The sequence below is a fragment of the Stegodyphus dumicola genome, chromosome 6 (assembly GCF_044657685.1).
Source record: "Stegodyphus dumicola isolate Sdum_Otavi_A_Nest chromosome 6, ASM4465768v1".
In the NCBI taxonomy this organism is placed as follows: domain Eukaryota; kingdom Metazoa; phylum Arthropoda; class Arachnida; order Araneae; family Eresidae; genus Stegodyphus; species Stegodyphus dumicola.
The window spans coordinates 198,242,221-198,264,500 of record NC_140773.1 but is presented as its reverse complement, the minus strand read 5'-3'; the positions used below and the strand labels follow the sequence as shown (position 1 = coordinate 198,264,500).

Here is a 22,280-nt window from a genome sequence, read left to right as displayed (position 1 = left end):
TTGTACAGATGACGTTCTAATTAGACAATGGCTTTATATGTGTTTTCACTACTGATTTTTTCATATTTAAACAACGAATACGGTCGCAGATCTCTGAATTGGTGGTGAATTTATAGAAAATATGTTGATGCTTTTGCTCTGCCAGAAGGTGTTTTCGTTGCATATTTCAGATTGCCAAAATTTATAGTTATTAATTTGCGATCTTCATGAAATAGTACTTTCGTAATCGATTAGTATTAAAAAATAATTGTTTCTTTGCGAATGTTAAAAAAAAAAAAGTAAGGATTAACTGTTTATAGCAGAGTTCTTATTTTTCTATTGTAAAAGAGATGTCGATTAAAGTGTTAAAACGTTGGTTTGACAAGGACTTCTTCACCTGCAGGAGACTTATGTTGATTATTTTTACTTATTGTGAAAATAATATTACTATCTTTTAATTATTTTCACAGAATAAAATCTTTTGAGAAGGAAGAATACTTAAAATAAGCAGTTTTTATACATATTGTAAGAAATTAAAATAACAGCAATGTAATGTTAAAAAAAAGTATTACTAATAAATGTATGACAAAAATTACAATGTGAATTAATCACACATACAGAATAGATTATTATAATTTTGGTTACATATTTTATACTGAAAAATTACTTTCTATCATGTTAATTATGGGATAAATTATTTAAAATAAAACATTTTGATGCATTTGTGATTCCTGAATGCAGCAGTAATCGGCCATATTGTAATGAACGAAGAAACATCAAGAAAGAAATATTTTCTTTCTAATTTCTTAAAGAAATATTTTTCTAATGTTAACTGTAAAATAAATTGCATGAAAACGCAGTTTTAATGTAAGAATGAAAAAAAAAAAAAAAAACTTGGTTTACAATTAGATTGAAATGCAAATTAATCATATTATAAATTTAAATGATTAAAATTGATTAACTTGATTAATTTCTTAATCATTAAATTATAAAAAGATTTTATATAAACTTAATTCATTTACTTTTATCTGTTGCCTTCATGGTATCCGACATCTCTCTTTATTTCTTAGCCCTAAATTCCTGCCTTAACTTTCCTCTTTAAAAACGGGATTTTCCTCCACATAATACAGCAGCATATTTTGCTTTGTTTTGGCCATAATACTGTTTTGTGCCATTTTTTCGAATTACAAATGCATAGTGAAATAATGGAAGAATATTCCTAGAACTTTAGCCAGCGCGTGCTATACATTTCGTCACTCGTTGGCGCTCTGATTGACCTAAAGCTCTGTGACGCCTTGTCCAATTTCAATAAAGTCAAATGAACCCACCCACCCATCAAACTGAGGACCACAGAATGGATTTCTCTGATAAGTTGAAGACAGCTGTCCATAACTTTTTTTTAAATTTTTTTTTTTAGTCAATATTTTTTGTTCAAGTAGTAGACGGACCCAGTGATCATAGAACAGGCATCCTGGACTCACCGGACAAGGTTACTTACTTTAATCTCTTACAGTCTGCAATTCTACTCTTACTTTGTTCAGGCAATTAACACTGGTGTTTTCTATGGTACTCTCCCCAGATGTTCATTTTATGGTTTCTATAAATAATGTTCAATTTGGTCTTTGACATTTAACATATTTGGCAGTCTGATCAATTAGATTTTTCGTTTCCTTTTTATTATTTTTCTTTCAAAAATGCTTTTTACATTAGTTCATATTTAATTGTATTGCCTAAAAACATGCTTTACTATACTGTGTAAGATATAGGCAAATTCAAGCACTTTTTGTATATTCATCCTCTTTTAATGGCCCAACGCATTTACCCCTTTTACTTTCACAATAATGACTTCCTCGTGATCCACCTCTTTTTTTTTTTTTTTTTTTAATGAAATGATTTAATAGCAGTTTTAAGTTCAGAAAAGTTAGGGACAAGACTATTTAGACATTGAGCAGTTTGGACCTCCACCTCTGAGTTTCATGACTCCTTCAGCATACGTAGCTTTTGTAAATGAAAAGAGTATAACTCACATATCAATTAAGAATAAACTAATGTATCTGTTTCAAATCACATATCAAAGAAATGACAAACTGACTTTTTTGTATAACTTCGGAACTACTGATAAAAAAACTTGAGGTTGTAAGCAATACGAAAGGCCATATTCAAGATATACAAAAGTAGAAATGAAGATATCATTAGATATTGTGAAATGAATATTACTATGCATTCTTATTGGAATGACCAGTGACTAAGTAGTTAAGACCGCAAAATACTGGTAGTTCGCCCTGGCTTGAATTCGATCCCTGGCAAATGTGCTGGATGTTTGGTTGGTTTTCCCCATATGTAGTGTGAATATGAGCCAGTTTCCCTTAGAAAGTCCTCTACAAAGGTATCCCTCCTCTTATGCAGATAGCCTTCATGGCTTTGTGATGTTCAAATAGCCTAACCTTGCTGGAATGTAGGTTTCTTTTAAAGAAATAATACTGCAATAGCTACTAGTAGTTTATACTGCAATAGCTACTACAGTACAAAGTCCATAATCCGGACTCATCGGGACTTCGGCGATTCCGGATTACAGATCATCACTTTAAATCTGGTAAGATGTCATGCAGAAATTATACAATTAAAAATATGAAACCATAATTTATGAAATAAAGAGCAATTATGATCTAACGGGTATCAAAATTATATTACTTTAGTAAACATTTCTATCAATGTAAATCGAAATTTTTTCATTTTCAATAACGTTCTCTGTTACTTTCTTCACTATCGGAAACACGCATGGGTAAACGCTTTACTGGCTTTACGCGCATGCGTAGCGGACGCGCACGCATAAGTTTGTGGTTTTGAGTTTCGGATTATAGATCATTCCGGATAATGGACGTCCGGATTAGAGACTTTGTAGTATGAAAATTGGCGAGATGTTGGTTTTGCAGAAAAAGAACCTAATCTTAACTGCTTTCTAAGATACAAGAGATGTGCTCATTTCAAATGAAAGTTCTAAGGAAGTGTGATGGCAAAGCTTCGTTTGTTCACATTCCTGCAAAAATTCCCAAAAAGGCAAATGAGTTATTGCGAATGCAAGGATTGTAAGACAGGACAATATGCAGATCCCTGCTCTGAAATGAAATTTAAGTAAAATGTTTAGTAATCAAATGTATAAATGTAAAAGTCACTAACAGGTAAGTAAATACTAAAAAAAATGGTGTGAAAAATTAAAATAATTAAACATATTCTTGTTTAATTATTTTAATTTTACTATACTTGTAGCACAAGTATAGTAGCACAAAATTAAAATTACTATACTTGTAGCACAAGACAGTATTATAAGTCCACAGGATTTGAGATGCATGTAGATTTGATCTCCTACTCAAAATGAAATCAAATTGACTCGTACGCAGTTGGATTTTGATCATACAAACATAAGATCAAATGCACATGTTATTTATTCATGAATGTTACAGGTCTTCCCCACCCCTAAAGCATTGGTTGTTAGCATGTGCAGAACAGTTTCTAATCAAGAATCATACCTTGTGTACGTGAAATGTTTCTGTTTTAAGCATTACAGTATCAGTGTTGTAAATTTTTTAAAAAAATATATAAATCTAAATCAAGGTATATCTGTAATTTTATCATTAATATGATCAAGGAAACACAGTTAAAAGTAACTTCAGGATTATATGGTGAAAGAAATGTTAAATCTTTAATTGAAGCACTTTCTGGTCAAGGGTACTACATATATATTGACTTTATTTTTCCATTTCTCCATTCCTGATAAACTCTTTAGACTTGGGACAAATACTTGTAGAACTATAATGAGAAGAAAAGGCATGACTGAAAATTTTCTGCTGCCCAAAAGGAAAATTGGCGAGATGTTGGTTTTGCAGAAAAAGAACCTAATCTTACTGCTTTCTAAGATACAAGAGATGTGCTTTGTTCAAATGAAAGTTCTAAGGAAGTGTGATGGCAAAACTTTGTTTGTTCACACTCCTGCAAAAATTCCAAAAAAGGGAAAAGTGTTATTGCGAATGCAAGGATTGCAAGACAGGACAGTATGTAAATCCCTGCTTTGAAATGAAATTTAACAGAACAATATTAAACAAAGCATTCATCTTTCTGTAATTTCATATTTTCATCTGCTTTGAGTAATTCCCCCCTTCCACTTTTTACACAATAAAATTAGGGGAGGAAACAAATACGGTATCCAAAGGAAGCTGTGCTTAGATTTGTTTTAAACTTTTAATATCATAAAAAAAAAATCGCTGATTTTCTGAAAACAGTGCTTGAATCAATAAGTTAAAATAAAACTTCACTGTAAAATTATTTTGAAGCATTTTACAAGCAACTTTTCAAGTTATGCATATTTAAAAAGTGGTGAATTGTAATCAAATCGTATCTTTATATCAATTTTAATTTGTTTCCTTCTTGGTCTAAATTTGTTCTAAAATAAATAAATGATGTACGCATCTTATAAGAGTTTCCCTATTTGAAATCATTTTTATATAACTTTGGTACTACTCTTATATATGCCCTCAGGTCGCAAAATGTGGTGATATGTGTTCTGTGCTGGTTTTTGGCATGATTGCGTGTTCTGTGATGGTGGTTTCTATAGCAACCCTTTTTACGTGGAAACTTGGATTTTACTGTAGTGATTTTAGTTGCTGGTTGGTTCATGTGGTGGGTGGTTTGGAATGGTTTATGATGCAATGAAAGATGTGTTGGCAAAATTTTAGTCGCGTGTCTGGTACAAATATTTTTTCGGATGGCTGAAAATTCTAGAAGGAGTTAGGAGAAGAAGGTTTTGAATATTTATTTGTGAAAGATAGTATAAATTTTGTGGATAACGAGTCTGGCTGTCATATAAATACGATAGAGATTACGAGGCGGTATGTTAAAACTATGTGTCCTACTTATAATTGGAAAAAACGATTTTGAGTTCTATTGGGTTGTTTTTATGTTTTTCCATTGCTGGATGGTTATTTTACGCTACAAGAGTCGACAGCAAGTTATGGGCTGCCAGATGTCGCTGCTAGTGAAAAACAGGTCTGCCCGACATCCTATATTCTCTGAGTACGGAAGTTGTTGAAAGCGCGCGAAAAAGTGTTGTCGCGTCGTTAATCAGGGTTGTGCAGTTGACGTACTAAGTAGACAATGGCTTTGTATGTGTTTTCGCCGCTGATTTCTTCATATTTAAACGAAGAATACGGTCGTAGATCTCTGAATAGAAGGCGAATTTATAGAAAATATGTTGATGCTTTTGCTCTGTCAAAAGATGTTTCCACAGCGTATTTCAGATTGCCAAAATTTAGTTACTTTAATTTGTGATGAACTGAGAGAGTATTTGGAGGCACATCCAGAAAACAAAAATGCAATTTCTAATGAAAGGTTATTTATACTATTCTTGAAATGATAGATATAAATTGTATGCATCAAAAATGTAGAAGATAATAAGTTTATCAAGCACATAAACCTTCTTCATTTAATACAAATATAGATATCTGATAAGCTTCTACTCGATTTATGTACACCAAGAATTAAAATTATTTACTTTAAATCTAACAGTTGAATACCTTACGAACAATATTGTGAACACAAAAAGGAATGTCGTTCATTATTACGTGAAATGTACACTACTGTAAAAGAATAATAATAATAATAATAATAATAATAATAATAATAATAAAACTATAAAATAGCTTTATAATATTTTTTCAGTAGCAGTACTACTACTAGTGTGATATTTTTAAAAAATAAGTTTTAGCCAGAGGGGCTATTAATTTCGTTTTGCCATTTTGTGGCGTTTCACGATAAATGGCGTTTCGCTTTTTAAATCGTTGCCACCAAGTATTATCACTCTGTATTATATTTAATGAATTTAAATAATGAGGAATCTGTATAAATGTATGAATGTTTCTCGCCCTGTGATAAAACAACGGTATGTAGAGCCATGAAATTCTGAATAACATGATCTTCTATCCTAATATTGGCATCCGGAGGCCCAAATTTGGAACTGAGAATTTGTTTTATTATCTATTCCATATTTTGTAAAGCATTTATGAGTTTTTGATAAAGAAACACAACGATTTCAAAGCAAGCAATGGCAACATTGTACGGGGAGGGGGGGGGAAGAAAGAAAAAACATTTCCATCCCTAGCATGCAAGACTATGTATCGGAAATTCTCTAGATATGCTTTTTTAAAATTATATGATATTGCTGTTGAAATGAATTTTATGGTTTAAGTGCGAAGAACATGATGTTTAATAAATAAAGGTAACACGCATGACGTTTTACAAAAAATAGCCCTTTTTTTTTATTATTATTATTTTTTTATTTTGTGTGTGTAATTTTATAACGTTTTAAAACTGGTTTCTAAGGGAGGACTTTCTGAGGGAAACTGGCTTGTATACACATTACACATGGGGAAAGCCACGAAAACGGCGATGCGACCAGCTCGCTCGCGGGATTCGAACCTCAGACCAAACTACCTGCGTTCAGCTACTCTACCGCTCGGCCGCTGATGGGCTTATTAGCAGAATTATACTGCATTATTATTGTATTATGCTATAAAGTAACAATGCTATAAGACTGAGGGGTTGTTCATGGAATAGTACTTTTGTAATCTATTAGTATTAAAAAATCATTGCTTCTTTGAAAAAAAAAAAAAAAAAAACTGTTCATAGCAGAGTTTTTATTTTTATATTGTAAAAGAGATATTGATTATTATTAGTTTTCTATTTAAAATGCCCTATAAAAATAGGCAGATAGCCCTAGTGTGCTTTGCCATAATTAAATAATTCAACCCTATTTAAAATGGGTCGAAAAGCTGGTTTGACAAGGATTTCAACAGCAGGAGACCTATACTGATTATTTTTACTTTAGTACTTGCTTTGTGAAAATAGTATTACTATCTTTTAATTATTTTCACAGAATAAAATCTTTTGAGAAGGAAGAATATTTAAAACAAGCAGTTCTTATATATATATATATATAAAATTAAAATAACAGCAATGTAATATTAAAAAAAAAAAGGTATTAGTAATTGGGTGACAAAAATTGCAAAACAAATTAATCACACATACAGGATAGATTAGTTTAATTTGGTTATGTATTTTATATTGAAAAGATATTTTCTTTCATGTTAATTATAGAACAAAGTATTTAAAATAAAGCATTTTGATGCACGTGTGATAGCTGAATGCAACAGCAATCGGCCATACTTAATAGCGAATGAATTTTATTTCTTTTCCTGAAAGAAAAAATTTTCATAGAAAAAGTAAATAAAAAAATGAAGAAATATTAAGAAAGAAATATTTTCTTTCTAATTTCTTACTTAAAGAAATATTTTTCTAATATTAACTGTAAAATAAATTGTGTGAAAAAAGTTTTAATGTAAGCATGAAAAAAAAAAAAAAAACTTAGTTTGCTAATTAGATTGTAATGCAAATTGATCACATTATAAATTTAAATGATTAAAATTGTTTCTTTCTAAAAGGATTTGAAGCAAGTTTAATTCATTTACTCTTATCTATTTACCGTTGCTTTCGTGGTATCCCATATCTCTCTTTATTTGGTACTATTCTGTTTTGAGGGCAGTAAAAAAATTGCAGCGAAAATTTATGCACAAAAGCGCCCATTTAACAGCGCGCCAAATCTAGCGGACGCGCTGATTTCAGACTGCGTAAGTTTATATAATTCTATATTTCTTAAGATGCCACTGAAATACTAGTTTAATTTTTAAATCCTTTTTTGATTTAATTTTTTTTTGATATCCTATGGATTTAACAATTTGGGAACTGCCCATGACAAAAAATCGGCAATAGAATTTTGGGTAGAGTGCAGAATCCTCCACTGCTTGATGCGTTTTTAAGAACTGCATATACTCGGTATCAATGTGCACATCGACCTATTTTCAAAGAAAAGGCATCATTCATTATAGAAAATTACGTCTGAACAACCAATGAGATGAAATTATGCTTTAGCGATAAGTCGGTAGCGAAATAGCGATGCAGGCATCTATTCAGTTACGTTTAGCAATTTTTATATAAACTATAATGATCTGAAATAGCTATTTACTCTTTTGCTTCCATTCAGTCATGTTTTCATGTTTAGCCTTTTTCATATAAATTATAATAATAAAAAAGTATTATATGATATTAACCTTTCATCTAATTTAAAACATCAATCTTAGATAGTTATTTACTATTATACTTCCTTTCTTGCCGCAATTATTTTTGGCAGCATTGGCATCAACACTAGTTTGGCAATTTTTTACAGCCCTCGAAACCGAATAGTACCCTTTATTTCTTAGCTCTAAATTCCTGAGTTAACTTTGCCCTTAAAAAACGGGATTTTCCTTCACATAACACAGCAGCATATTCTGCTGCGTGTTGGTCATAATACTGTTTTGTGCGATTTTTTCGAACTACAAATGCAGCGTGTGAGTTAGTAAAATAATGAAAGAATATTCCTAGAACTTCAACCAGCACACGCTATAAATTTCGTTACTCGTCTTTACTGTGATTGGTCTCTTTGAAGCCTTGTCCCCTTTCAGAAAAGTCAAATGGACTCACCCGCCCACCAATTGAGGACCACAAAAGGCTTTCTCCGATAAGTTGTGATCAATAAGTGTTGTCCATACTGTTTTTTTTTTTTTTTTTTTTTGAGTCAATATTGTTCGCTCAAGTTGTACACAGATCCAGTGATCATAGAATAGGCGTCCTGTTCTGACACGGGAGAAGATCCTTTTCAGAAATTTGTGGTGAAATTGTTTTGGTGATGTTTGAAATTGATATTTCTGCTGTTTGAAGAAGCATAGTAAGGGCATTTTATTTTATTGTTGTTCTTATTTTGTAGAATGTTATGTTCATTGTTTTTTTAGTACAGATTTCTGTAGTCATTGTTATTTTTTGTATTGTTTGTAATTTATTTATTTTTTTATTAGTGCACAGTGCTTAGATTGTGCAATTTGTAAATGTTTTTTAAAGTTTAAACAGAACGCTGTATACATGGTATTGTTCTGTTAATTTATTTAAGCGAGGCGTGCGTAGATTATAGATTCCTTAGCTGCATAGATTGTGCAAATCTGTGATGTTTTTTAAAGTTAAAACAGATCTCTGTGTACATGGATTCTTGTCAAATATTTTTGGTTAGAAACTTTCTGTTTTTTATTTTTTAAATTTTTGTTTCGGATTTTTAGCTTAAATTGTGAGTTCAATGCGTGGTTTTTGCACCTGCGAAAACAGCATTTTTGGAGACATTTTAGGCTTAAACTTTGAAATGTAGACAAAATATTTAGATAGTAATATGGCAGTGTGGAATTTCTCATAAAAAATATCTGGCAAGAAATTTGTTGCCAACCGAGGGCATACACAAGGGTAGTTCCATAAATTTTTGTGCTCCGACGCACACAAACATAAAATGCAGTGTTACTATATAGTATGATTAAAATCTTTATCAAATTATAAGTTTGTGCACTTAAAATACCAAAGCTACTCAGGTTTAAAAATGATTTAAGGTAAAGCAAATATAACAGTTACATTTCTTAATGGTGATTTTCTTTTTTTCAAAAGCCTTATTTTACAATTTTATGCTTTTATGTCACAAAAAAAAAAAAAAAAAAAAAAACTATGTTATGCTGGAATTCTGCTCTGAAAAAATGAATTACTGAAAATTACATTTTTTTTAAAACGTGAAATTTACAAAAATTCTTCACTCTTACAAAAAATAATTGTATTAAACATATATTTTGGACACAAAGTACAAGCACAAACGTACCTTAGGCCATTTTGAATGAAGTTCTCGTGCCTTAATAGCATCTTGCAATGCACGACCAAATTTTCCCACTTTAATGTATGCAGCAGAACGATTACTGTACAGCACATGATTTCCAGGATCAAGAACAATAGCTTCAGTATAAAGCCTAATGGCAGCTGAAAAATCTCCACTCTGACAGGCAGCATTGGACTGACGTACCTTTTCCAGAAACAGTGACTTATTTGATGGCTCTGATTCAAAATTTACTTCCAACTGTAAGACATGAATACACCATAAATAGCAATTCAGAATCATGATCACAATTATTTTTAACTACAAACATTTATGAATGCAAATACAAGATGATCCAAAATAAAGGAAGGATTTAATACTTTGAAAAGTATGTATAATAGCATGATGCAGCTTCACAGTGCGGCAGTTCTTGTCACTGCTGGTTTAAGATTCTATGTAATACAGAGTTGTCAATAGCTTCAGCTAGAGTTGTCAATTAAATGACAAATGTTGGTTGATCTTTACAATATGGTAACTGGTAGTTTGGCGACATTTTGGAGGCGATAAAGGTTACTACCTGGGACTTTGGTAATAATGTGAGCAGTACTCAGTTCCGATTACGCATTATTTTGTGTGAGGGAAATGAGAGATCATGGGATATGTCACGTGATATTAATGGACGAATTACGGTTCTTTAATCGGAAAAGGGGGGAAATCGGGAAAAAATCTGGAAATTTTGTATTTGGCTTTATTCTGTGTTGTGTGAAACAGTGTTGGTTAATTTTTTGATACCATGGCCGTAACTAAAGTGAATTCGAAATGGGTATTTAGTGGTATTGAAAAGGGTAGTAATAAATGTTTGTTTAAGGTTGTGCGAGATAGAAATAAAGATGTTTTATTAAGTTATTTATTTTACCTGGTACCTTGCTGTGAAATATAAGTATGATTTTAAAGATCCTGAAACAGAAAGAAGAAAAGTTTATCGGACACGTAATCAAGATTCTGAAGAAGATTAGGTAAGTTAGTATTTTTAATTATTTGAGGATATTATTTTTATGCATTGTTCTAAATGTAAGGTGGAAAGGATTTTGGTATTATTGGGAAAATTGTTATTAGCAATGATTTAGTTTAAAGTAATTAGGATTGTAAGGTAATTTTTATTAATTTAATGTATGTGCTCATTCATATTTTAAGTAGTGTTTTTGAATTTAATTATATTTTAATGAAATGATAGTTATTTTGTGAATTTTATGTTTGTAGGAATTTGGTATACGTTTTAGTTGAAGTAAACATGCATGGAAATAATTTAAATATCTGACACTAAGTATTTGTAATGGTTGCGGTATGAATTCGTTGGTGACGTTTATAATAGATGATTTAGAGGTAAAAGTTTTTGGATATTTTATTTATTTTATATGTGGAAATGTTCATATTTGGAAAAGGTAAATACTTTTTCGCGATCAGCTAATTTCATATATGTTCTTTTTACCGGGTTTAAAGATTGAGAAAATTGTCATGTATTTTCGTGAAATTTTTCTAATTTATGAGAAAAAAGCAGTGTACATGGATATAGTGAAGAGTGTGCGCAATGCCATTTTTGTGCAATTCTGGGATGTTTTTTTAAGTAAAAATAAGTCTACGTGTACATGGTTTATGTGTATGTGTTATTTTGAAAAATGCGTAAGGAGTATGGTATTGTGATAGGAGATTGATAAACGAATGATTGATAAACGCGTAAGGAGTTGGTATATTTCACTTTTTCCCAATTTTGCAGTGAATATTTGTCATGATTAAGCAGTTTTGTTTGATAAAATTTCTAGCATAAGTGTAATTCGGCTAGTAGATTGTTGGAAGAAGTGTTCAGTAAATAAAGAGAAAAGAAACATGTCTTTACTTCGTGAAGACAAAATGGCGCCGGGGAAAAAAAAATAGAGGGTTGCTGTAGGAGAGTTGGTTGCCAAATTTTCGCCAAAAAATCGCCAAGTTACCATAATGTAAAGATCAACCCAAATGTTTGCCAATAACAGGTTGCTTTCTTAGCTGCTCTAGGTGGCTGATTTCGGAACCTGGGGATTTTAGGTTCTGTAATTTGATGCTACAGCTAATCTGATCAAAAACAGATGCCTTTTTAGCCTAGTTAGTAAAGTGCTATAAAAGAAAGTACACAAGTACAGGTAGAAATAGGCGGGTCAGCAGAATTTCACCAGTGGTCATGCATGTATAGTTTCACTTCATTAACACCCTAAGTTTCAGGGAGAAACCCAGGAAGCAGTCTGAGGGTCTCCCGCTCTCCCTATAACCAATCTCTTGAGAGGGTTCCGACTCACCATGTATTTTGTGTGCCCCCTTTGCCACAAACCCTATATGCTTACAAATACCCATGCATTCCCTGAGACTTAAATCTGGATCCATCAGTAAGGCACCTCTGGGTGGGAATAGAAATGCACAGAATAACATGGGACTTTTTTTAATAAAAACATTTTGTCAGAATAATTACGTTTTTCACCAACTGGTAGTACAGTCAAATACCGAAAACCCGCCGACCTGAAATTCGGCAACTCCTGAAATCCGTTTTGCCTCTCAAAATATAAACATTCAGTTTATAGGTTCCGGAAACCGCAATATTGAGTACGAAATATCAAAGAAAAAATACTTACCGAATAATGACATCATAATTACCGAATAATAACGAGTCATAACGGAAATACCAAATTATTGACATAAAAACGTTTAAAAAATAAGATAAAAGTTTTTTCCCTCTAATCTTTGCATCGAGGTAAAAAAGCAGACGATTCACTCAACTTTTCGTTCAAGTTCACGATTCACGTTGTAGTATTTTCTGAGCTTTGTTACTTCACGAGATTGTTTAGTGCAGCCTTTTTCTTATCCTGATATTTTGTGGATAAATTAAGAATATTTTAAATTTCAGCTCTTTTTAATACAATGACAGATAAGAAATGCACTCATGATTTTACTGCTTGCAACGTTGAAAAATAACTACAAATATCTAATGTCACAGCCATCGTTTATGAGAATGGTCATTAGATGTAGCATGACATTTTGTACAGCATCAAAGTGTGTTCATCTGAAATTCTAGTTACATGATGGCAAATAGCTTCGCAATATGGCAATAACATCAGCCAGCATATGTACATCTGAAACTTCCAATGTAAAATATTTAACTATTTTAACAATAAAATATCTCTAAATTTGTTTAAATTTAAATTTAAATGGCATAAGGATATAATGCCACAGACACAGTATCCAACAAGTGTTCAAATGCTCTTTGTATGCTTCTGCAATGATTTTGATAAAAGAGAAAAACATAGTAAAACACACCAAATAGGTTAGCTGACAACTCAACACATTTTGAATTTTGATTATCAAATATAATTAAACAACATTTGCTTTAACAATTATGTACACTTTTTTTACTTCCCAGAGAGAAATATTCTCGCTCAGTAATTACAAACATCATGAAAATAATAGAATAACATTTTAAAATAATATAAGGTTGTTTGTAATAAAGCAAATATTGCTTTGGGAGGATGAGAAACATATATATATCCAAAGCCATATTTTTACAAATATTTCAGATATAAATTCTGTAATCTGAAAACAAAACTTATCAGAATAAGGAATGTATTTAAATCACCTTATGTTAAAGAATAACAATGGCATTAAATAATTTTATACCTAGAGTAAATAAATAAACTAACATATTTCATCTGCTTTGGCATGCAACTCAACAACGGACATGAACTCTATCAAAATCACCTAGCTGAATACAAATTGATATATATTGTAACTTTTGATGAATATGTATCTACCTAGATGAGTATTAAAAAACTGATTTACTATCATAAAAGTGGAAGACAAGGACCTACAAATTGTGTTTGAAACTGCCAAAGGAACTTTCTGCAAAAGATTTACGATTATAATTTTCTCCTAGAAGAGGAAATTAAAAGGAATGAATTCTTTGTATTATTCGAACAGTATCTTAAAAACTTTTTCAAAAAGAAATTTCATCTCTTTTTATCTTAAAGTTCTGAATAAAACTATTCCATATCACAATAACATCACCCATCATACATATGAACCTATTATGAAATGTTTCTTAAAAAATAGCAAAACGCTTTAAATCTCATAACTATTGTTCATAGCCTTTCAATTTCAAAATTATTCAGAAAGAGTTAATGTTCGACATTATCAGTTCACTTCTAACCATATTCCATTTTTAAAGAAAATCGCTATTACAGTGAAAAATTTTTATGTACCTGTAGGTTTTATGAATATAAAATAGATAAGATAGAAATAATTATGTCATATTTATTGCGCTACTTATAGTCACAATACATGTGACATAATTTAAAATGTGATATAATGCTAAGTGATATGCCTAGTTAAGTAACAATTAATGTTAATTATCTCAAAGTTTTCTCCCTCAGAACTTTTAAATCTGTCATTTAAGAAACGTTTTGAAGGAAATGAGATTTGAAAATTGAAGATGCATCAAAATAATGAGGTATGTTTTTAAGGGCAAATTCCCATGACAAACATTTAACAATATTAATAATAAAAATGAATTTTTGAAACAAATAAACCTGAACTTCTAAACAGCCAACGGGTTCTCTGCCGATGAAAACCCATTCTTTAATTTACCTATTTTACTGCACCAAAGTAATTAAAAATCAACATATTTTAGTTTTATTTAAAAAATTAAATTTTGCTAAATATATATCATGCATGTTTGAAACTCAGATAAAAAGGGAATAAAAAAAAAAAAGTACAACATACCTTAGCAAAAAATCGTTACACATAAAAAACCGGGACTAAAAATGTTTCTTTTAATGAAACCAAATAAAGGAATGGCAAGAAAATTTTGTGCATCATAAATCACAATAATCATTCCCATATATTTTATCATAATTTATAAAAAATTCACTTACGTCCTCTGTATCTCTTTGATTTGACGCTTCCATTTCTGGATATATTAAAAATTGTTATCTTACGTTTCATTTCTTTACTTTAATAAATACCAGCAATTACGAATTTAAATTCACACTTTATGGCAAAAAAATAATGACAACAGCGAATCCTGAAATTCTTGACAACGTACATGCATCACCGACACAAAGAACACAAGCTGACAGTAAACTTTCACTCAATTTTTTACCCATTCTTCACACAACAAATGAAAAAATCACGAGAAACTGCACCAGACACAGACGGGAAAGGAATGTGAGGAATGACACCACACATTAAACATATAACAACTAAATTCCTGACGCATGATTGGATCCATTAAAAACAATAAATAACAATGCATATTAAGAAATTTATATATTACAGTTAAATAATACACACATAATTAATTTACATTATTATATAAAAACATTAACTAATGATTACTGATATCAGTCAGCTACGGTTAGTGAAAGTTAACATTTTTTGCCGTTCCTTGTTCTAATAAATAAACAAATAAATAAAATGGGCCTGAAGCTATGCAAAATAAAATCTCAGTTTTAACTTTTTCAATCAAATTTAATATTGAAAGAAAACCAAAATATAGTAAATACTTATTTTTTTTTTTAATTAATTCTGTTTTACTTTGTTAAAATATTCCAAAGACGGCTACCTTTTGTTGCATAAGAAAGGTATTTTTACAAAATAGCAAATTTTTTCTCCCAATAGTCAAAATGCTAAAAGATTTCTGACAAAAATTACTTGATTTTCAATGAAAGTTGCGTTAAGAATATATATATATATATTTTACGATACTTTCATTCTATCGTCTGTCCACTTATCCGCGGACCGTAATGTCGGTGTTAAAAATGATCAGATGTCTCGTTTGTGAAAGAAATTAATTATTTTCGTGTGTGTATTTTTGCTTGAATGAGAAGAAAGTAAGTATTTTATTTAAAAAAATTTAACCTTTGCTTTAAACATAAAATATATATATTATTTGAACTGAGTATGAAAAGAAGGTGTGTCTTGTTGGAGAGTAATTGAAAGGTCTGCCTTGAAAATAACCGTTTGTTTATATGCTGTTTAACCGTTTGTCATTGAAATGTTTTAAAAATTGCTACAAAAAATTTACAGTTTTTAACTTCCATTGTTTATCAAATTATTATTTTGCCGGAGAAATGCTATATAAATTAAAACTCGAATATATGTTTTCAATAGCTTTGAAACTCTGAATAATGATAAAAATATAGTTTAGTAGTAATTTGTAGTCGTAAAAATGTAGTCTTCGTGGCGCGCAATGAACTGGAAGTTGATCTGTCAGCATCTTCAGGGCAGATGTTTTTATTTTATTCGGCTTATAATTCCTCACTAAATGTAGTGTTTCATTTCGATGTACTCCGATATAATTTAAATCAAATTCCTCGTCATTATAAATATCATGATTACACATCAAATAATTTTCTGGTTGCAATTTTCTAATTTCGACTATGCGTAATGTATGCTTTACGCTTGCGCGCGTTGAAGGAAATGTTTATAAAGTAAACAAATAAATATTAACCCATTAACCGCCAAAACTACAAGGAATGTTTCTTTTCTCATGAATATAATAACAATATTAAATTATATAAATGCTTAATTTATAAAATAAATTTACATTGAAAATAAAAAAAAATGCTCTTACTTGTGGAAAAAGTGAGTGTTGCGTTCATGCAACGTCAGCGGAATAAGACTACGGATGTTTAGTGAGTAGGATTGTACTCGTGTGATGTTTCTTTTGAGTGGAGCACAGGATTACTTTTTAGCTGTGTAATGTTTTATAAATCTACAAATCACTTTACTTGTAATTAATTTAATATTAAAATATACGGTTGATCTTTACATTATGGTAACTTGGCGATTTTTTGGCGAAAATTTGGCAACCAACTCTCCTACAGCAACCCTCTATTTTTTTTTTCCCGCCGCCATTTTGTCTTCACGAAGTAAACACATGTTTCTTTTCTTTTTATCTACTGAACACTTCTTTCAACAACCACTAGCCGAATTACACTTATGCTAGAAATTTTATCTAACAAAACTGCTTCATCATGACAAATATTCACTGCAAAATTGGGAAAAAGTGCACAATACCATACTCCTTACGCGATTTTCAAAATAACACATACACATAAACCATGTACACGCCGACTTATTTTTACTTAAAAAAACATCCCAGAATTGCACAAAAATGGCATTGCGCACACTCTTCACTATATCCATGTACACTGCTTTTTTCTCATAAATTAGAAAAATTTCACGAAAATGCATAACAATTTTCTGAATCTTTAAACCCGGTAAAAAGAACATATATGAAATTACCTGATCGCGAAAAAGTATATACCCTTTCCAAATATGAACATTTCCCCGTATAAAATAAATAAAATATCCAAAAACTTTTACCTCTACATTATCTATTATATTACAAACGTCACTAACTAATTCATACCTTTACTTCATTACAAATGGTTACAAATACTTAGTGTCAAATATTTAAATTATTTCCATGCACGTTTACGCAAATTACTTTACTTCCACCTTACATTTAGAACAATGCATAAAAATAATATCCTCAAATAATTAAAAATACTAACTTACCTATTCTTCTTCAGAATCTTGATTACGTGTCCGATAAACTTTTCTTATTTCTGTTTCATGATCTTTAAAATCATACTTATAGTTCACACCAAGGTACCAGGTAAAATAAATAACTTAATACAGCATCTTTACTTTTATCTCGCACAACCTTAAAGAAACACTTATTGCTACGCCTTTCAATCCCACTAAATATCCATTTCGAATTCACTTTAGTTAGGGCCATGGGATCCAAAAATTAACAAACACTGTTTCACACAACACAGAATAAAGGCAAATACAAAATTTCCGGATTTTTTCTCGATTTCCCCCTTTTTCCGATTAAAGAACCGTAATTCGTCCATTAATATCACGACATATCACATGATCTCTCATTTCCCTCACACAAAATAATGCGTAATCGGAACTGAGTACTACTCGCATTATTACCAAAGTCCCAGGTAGTAACCTTTATCGCCTCCAAAATGTCGCTAAACTACCAGTTACCATATTGTAAAGATCAGCCAAATATACATTGTATTTCTTTTACAAATACAGATTATTTCAACTAAAAGATTCAAGCATGAATTATAAGCTTGATTATAATCATGATGTAAAGCTACATTACATACTTTGCATCTGTAAACAGTCTGGCTATGATACTCTTTACAACAAAGTCTTTTGTTATCAACGGACTTTACGATAAAATGTCTACCATTTCCCTGCAATGGTTTTTGAATGCTGAATTTACTAGGTCTTCCTGTTGCTGATCTATTTCTGGCTAATTCTACACTCTCAATAGGAGTTTGCAAAAGGAATAATGCATTCTCGTGTCTGAAATCTAAAAGAGACTTTATATTTCCAATAGTAAAAATTGGTGATATTTAGTAAGTTTAGATACGGTCTCACCTCATGTAATTTATCAGTATTGTCAATTTGACTATTGTCAAATGCAAATTCTGCTTCCTATTCCTGTAGTGCAAATGTGATATCGATTCTCGTACAACAGGAACAGAATTGTCCTTATCAAAAGACCAATACATTTTTTCTTGAGGTAAAGAATGATATCCTGTAAGCAATAATATTCCAATAAATATTCTCATATAGGCTTCAGATGCAATAAATTCTGGGCTTTTTTTTTTTTTTGCTGAGCGTTTATATTTGTCTGTTCATCAAGAAGAGAGTAAATGTCTAAACCAAAAAGAAAATCGAAAATCTGCACACTAGTTTTACCTTGTATTTTGTCCTTTATAATTTCTCGGCTAATCTTTGGAATATGGTAACAGGTAGTTTGGCGACATTTTGGTAAGGAGATAATGATTACTAGCTAGGACTTAAGCAGTGTACATGGATAAATTCAAGAGTGCGCGCAATGCCATTTTTGTGCAATTCTGGGATTTTTTTTTAAGTGAAAATAGGTCGACGTGTACATGGATGATACCGTATATGTGCAATTCTTAAAAACGCGGCAAGCAGTTTGCGATTCTGCACTTTCTCCCAATTTCGCACCTAATCTTCGTCATGATTAAGCATTTTTGTTCCATAAAAGTTCTAGTATAAGCGTAATTCGGATAGCAGATTGTTGAAAAAAATGTTGAGTAAAAAAAAAAAAAAAAAAAAAAAAAATTACCTTTACTTCGTGATAACAAAATGGCATCCAAAACAAAACTAGCAGGTTGCTGTAGTAGGTTGGTCGCCAAAGTTTCGTCAAAAAAATCTCCAAGTTACCATAATCCAAAGATTAACCAATTTCTCTTCTATCTCTTTCTTCATGTTCTTCCTGAGACATAACTAACAGTTCCTTTTTTATCCACTTCAAGATTTCAGTCTTCTGCTTTATAGCGTCCAAAACAAAACTAGCAGGTTGCTGTAGTAGGTTGGTCGCCAAAGTTTCGCCAAAAAAATCTCCAAGTTACCATAATTCAAAGATTAACCAATTTCTCTTCTATCTCTTTCTTCATGTTCTTCCTGAGACATAACTAACAGTTCCTTTTTTATCCACTTCAAGATTTTAGTCTTCTGCTTTTTAAACTTTTTAGTATGACTATAACTGCTTTTAGAAGGTTGAAACTTACTTCTTACGTGAATTTCAACTTTCCCAGCAGTATCATTTGGTAAAATATCATCATTATTTAAAACATTGACACCCCTTTCTGCTTTGTCACTAGCTTCTGCAATTTCTGGTGGAACAACAACAATATCAGTTTCATTCCGGTCATTATTAACATTATCATCATCTGTTTATTCATCAAAAAATCTTTGAAGGCTTCTTCTAATGTAAGATACCTCGTTCTAGGCATTTTTAAATAACCAGGAATGAGTGAAGAAGGAGATTGACTACCCGTTTCCTGCTGACGTTGCGTTAGCGCAACACCTGTTTTCCCTTCCTTCTCAGCACAAATATAAACATCTGACTGATGTAATGTTCTGATAAACGGTGACCTTGACTAAAAATAGATCACTCATAAAGACGGCGATTCTTTCGTTAAATATTTTCAGCAAAAATACCCGGTCGAAAATTTTGCTTAAAGTATGAGATTAATTATTATAAACAAAATCATTGTTGAAGGCAAATATTTTTTACAGAAATAATCTTCATAATATTCCCTACACAAAATCATATGCTGGTATAAAATATCTTAGGTAATATTTATATACCCATTTATTTTGACCGTTGCGTCAACACAACACCAGCGGTTAATGGGTTAAGCTTTTTTTTTGTAAATAGATCATAATTGCTCTTTATTTCATAAATTACGGTTTCATATTTTTAATTTTATAATTTCTGCATGTCATCTTACCAGATTTAAACTGATGATCTATAATCAGAAAAAACCGATAATCCGGAATCGCCGAGTCCTGATGAGTCCGGATTAAAGACTTTTGACTGTATAATTTTATTTTGCTTTATTATTATTTTAGGTATCCTATCAGGATTATGTAAGACACACAGTATTATACACTTATATGTGAAACTGTTAGCAATATGTGGGTTTATACAGGACTATGTAATCATGTAGTATGTGATCTACCACTTTTAGTTAGTTATTTCGTAGGTGTTGCCACTAAAACTCTATTTTTTTATTCAAAAGTAGGATGGTGAGAAAAAGAAATATTTAAAACAACCAATTTTAGTACTGCCACTTGAAAAATAAATAACTCGCTAAAAGCAGTAAATAGCATACTACGTGATTACCTAATAATCTTATATTATAATGATGCTGGGTAAACAAAGATTTTAATAATATACAAATCTTGCCTTAAATAAAACTTGAAATTATGGGTTACAGTCTTAAAAGGTTCATGGTTCAAAGTAAATTTTATCCTTTATTAAATAAAAAGGAACTACTCTGATATGTACTCTCAAGTCGCCAAAGTTCTCACCAAACATTTTTGGCAATTTTTTGCAAGCTGCCCTATTACTATCTAAATTTTTGGTCTACATTTCGAATTTTAAGCCTAAAATGTCTACAAAAACGCGGTTTTCGCACGTGCAAAAACCACGTTTTGAACACACAATTTAAGCTAAAAATCTCCCTCCCCCCCCAAAAAAAATGTAGACTGCAAAAACGTAAAGTTTCTAATCAAAAATATTTGACAAGAATCCATGTACACAGCAATATGTTTTAACTTTAAAAACATCTACGAATGGCACATTCTAGGAAATGAATGAATCTACGAACTACACACATCTCGCTTTAATAAATTAATGTAACAACAATAAATTTCAAAGAATACGTACACAGCATCCTGTTTAAACTTTAAAAAAAAATCTACGAATTGCACAGTCTAGGGAAAAAACGAATCTACGAACTATGTACAACTCGCTTTAATAAATTAATATAAAAACAATAAATTTCAAAGAATACCATGTACACAGTGTTCTGTTTCAACTTTAAAAAACATCTACGAATTGCGCAATCTAGGCGCTATGCACTAATCAACAAAATAAACTAAAATAAATTTCAAACAATTCAAAAACAACAATAACAACATAAATTCATACCAAAATACAATGAACATAACATTCTACAAAATAAGAATAAGAATAAAATAAAATGCACTTACCATGAATTAATGCTTTTTCGAACAGCAGAAATACAAATTTCACATAGCCTTTAACATGCCGCCATGTAATCACTATCGTATTTATATGACAGCTAGGCACACTATCCAGAAAATTCATACTAAGGTTCGCAAATAAATAAAATCACAAATTCCTACTTCTATCATGCACAGCCACTAAAAATAATCTCCCAGACCTCCAAATACCCACTGCCCCTCAACAGGATGGCCACGATATTTCCTTTTGCCGAACTTCAATTCAACAACTTCCACCATTTTATCTTTCCCCCCTAGCTTCTCAGACACAGAGCATGACACGAACCAATGAACTCAAGCAAAAGATTTTTCAGCGTCAACAGGGTTGCCATACAGCACGCAATCGCACCGAAAACCAGCACAGAACACATATCGCCACATTTGGCGAAAATAGGGCGTATATCAGAGTTGTACCAATAAAAATATTTATAGTTACCAATTGATAAAGCTAAGTCTTTACTGTTACATAAAATTAAAATTTAATTCAAAAATCAGATTTTAAAAGCTATCTGCTTCGGCCTTTATTTTGATGGTAATATGCAAAAAACTATCATGATAGTGAAAAAAAAACTTAATTTAATTAGAATAAGAAATTTTTGAATTCAGAGTTCTCATTCGTTCAAGAAATCGTGGAAAGTTGAGAACTGAAATAGAGAAAATTAAAATTTTGCTCTAAAAGTCGCATAAGATCAAAACTTTTTCTAGCTAGTGAAAAGCAAGACAAATTTTTATCTTAAATAATGTAAAAGTTCATGCGTTGACCGGTAATCAATAAGCAAAAAGAGTTTTCTTGAAAAGAAACCAAAAAAAGTTAATATAATTTTTGTTTTTTTTGTGCAAAAAGTTTTTTACCCATCTTGTA

The 22,280-nt window shown here is 31.0% G+C and overlaps 2 protein-coding genes across 3 annotated transcripts in view; one reads left to right on the top strand and one right to left on the bottom strand.

The window, feature by feature from the left end:
* Window positions 1-15,164, bottom strand: part of LOC118186105 (tetratricopeptide repeat protein 28-like) — an 82,454-nt gene extending 67,290 nt beyond the window's left edge. The window contains exons 1-2 of the mRNA XM_035356129.2: window positions 14,692-15,164; window positions 9,752-10,003 (exon numbers count right to left, since the gene is read on the bottom strand). Of these exons, the coding sequence (XP_035212020.1) occupies window positions 9,752-10,003; window positions 14,692-14,724 (285 nt within the window). The 5' untranslated portion in view covers window positions 14,725-15,164. The remainder of the gene's footprint in view (window positions 1-9,751; window positions 10,004-14,691) is intronic.
* A 381-nt stretch (window positions 15,165-15,545) lies between these two features.
* The window catches only part of wkd (TBC1 domain family member whacked), a 42,963-nt gene continuing 36,228 nt past the window's right edge, over window positions 15,546-22,280 (top strand). For both annotated transcript variants that reach the window (XM_035356131.2, XM_035356132.2), the window contains exon 1: window positions 15,546-15,648. The gene's annotated coding sequence lies outside the window, so the exon portion shown is untranslated. The remainder of the gene's footprint in view (window positions 15,649-22,280) is intronic.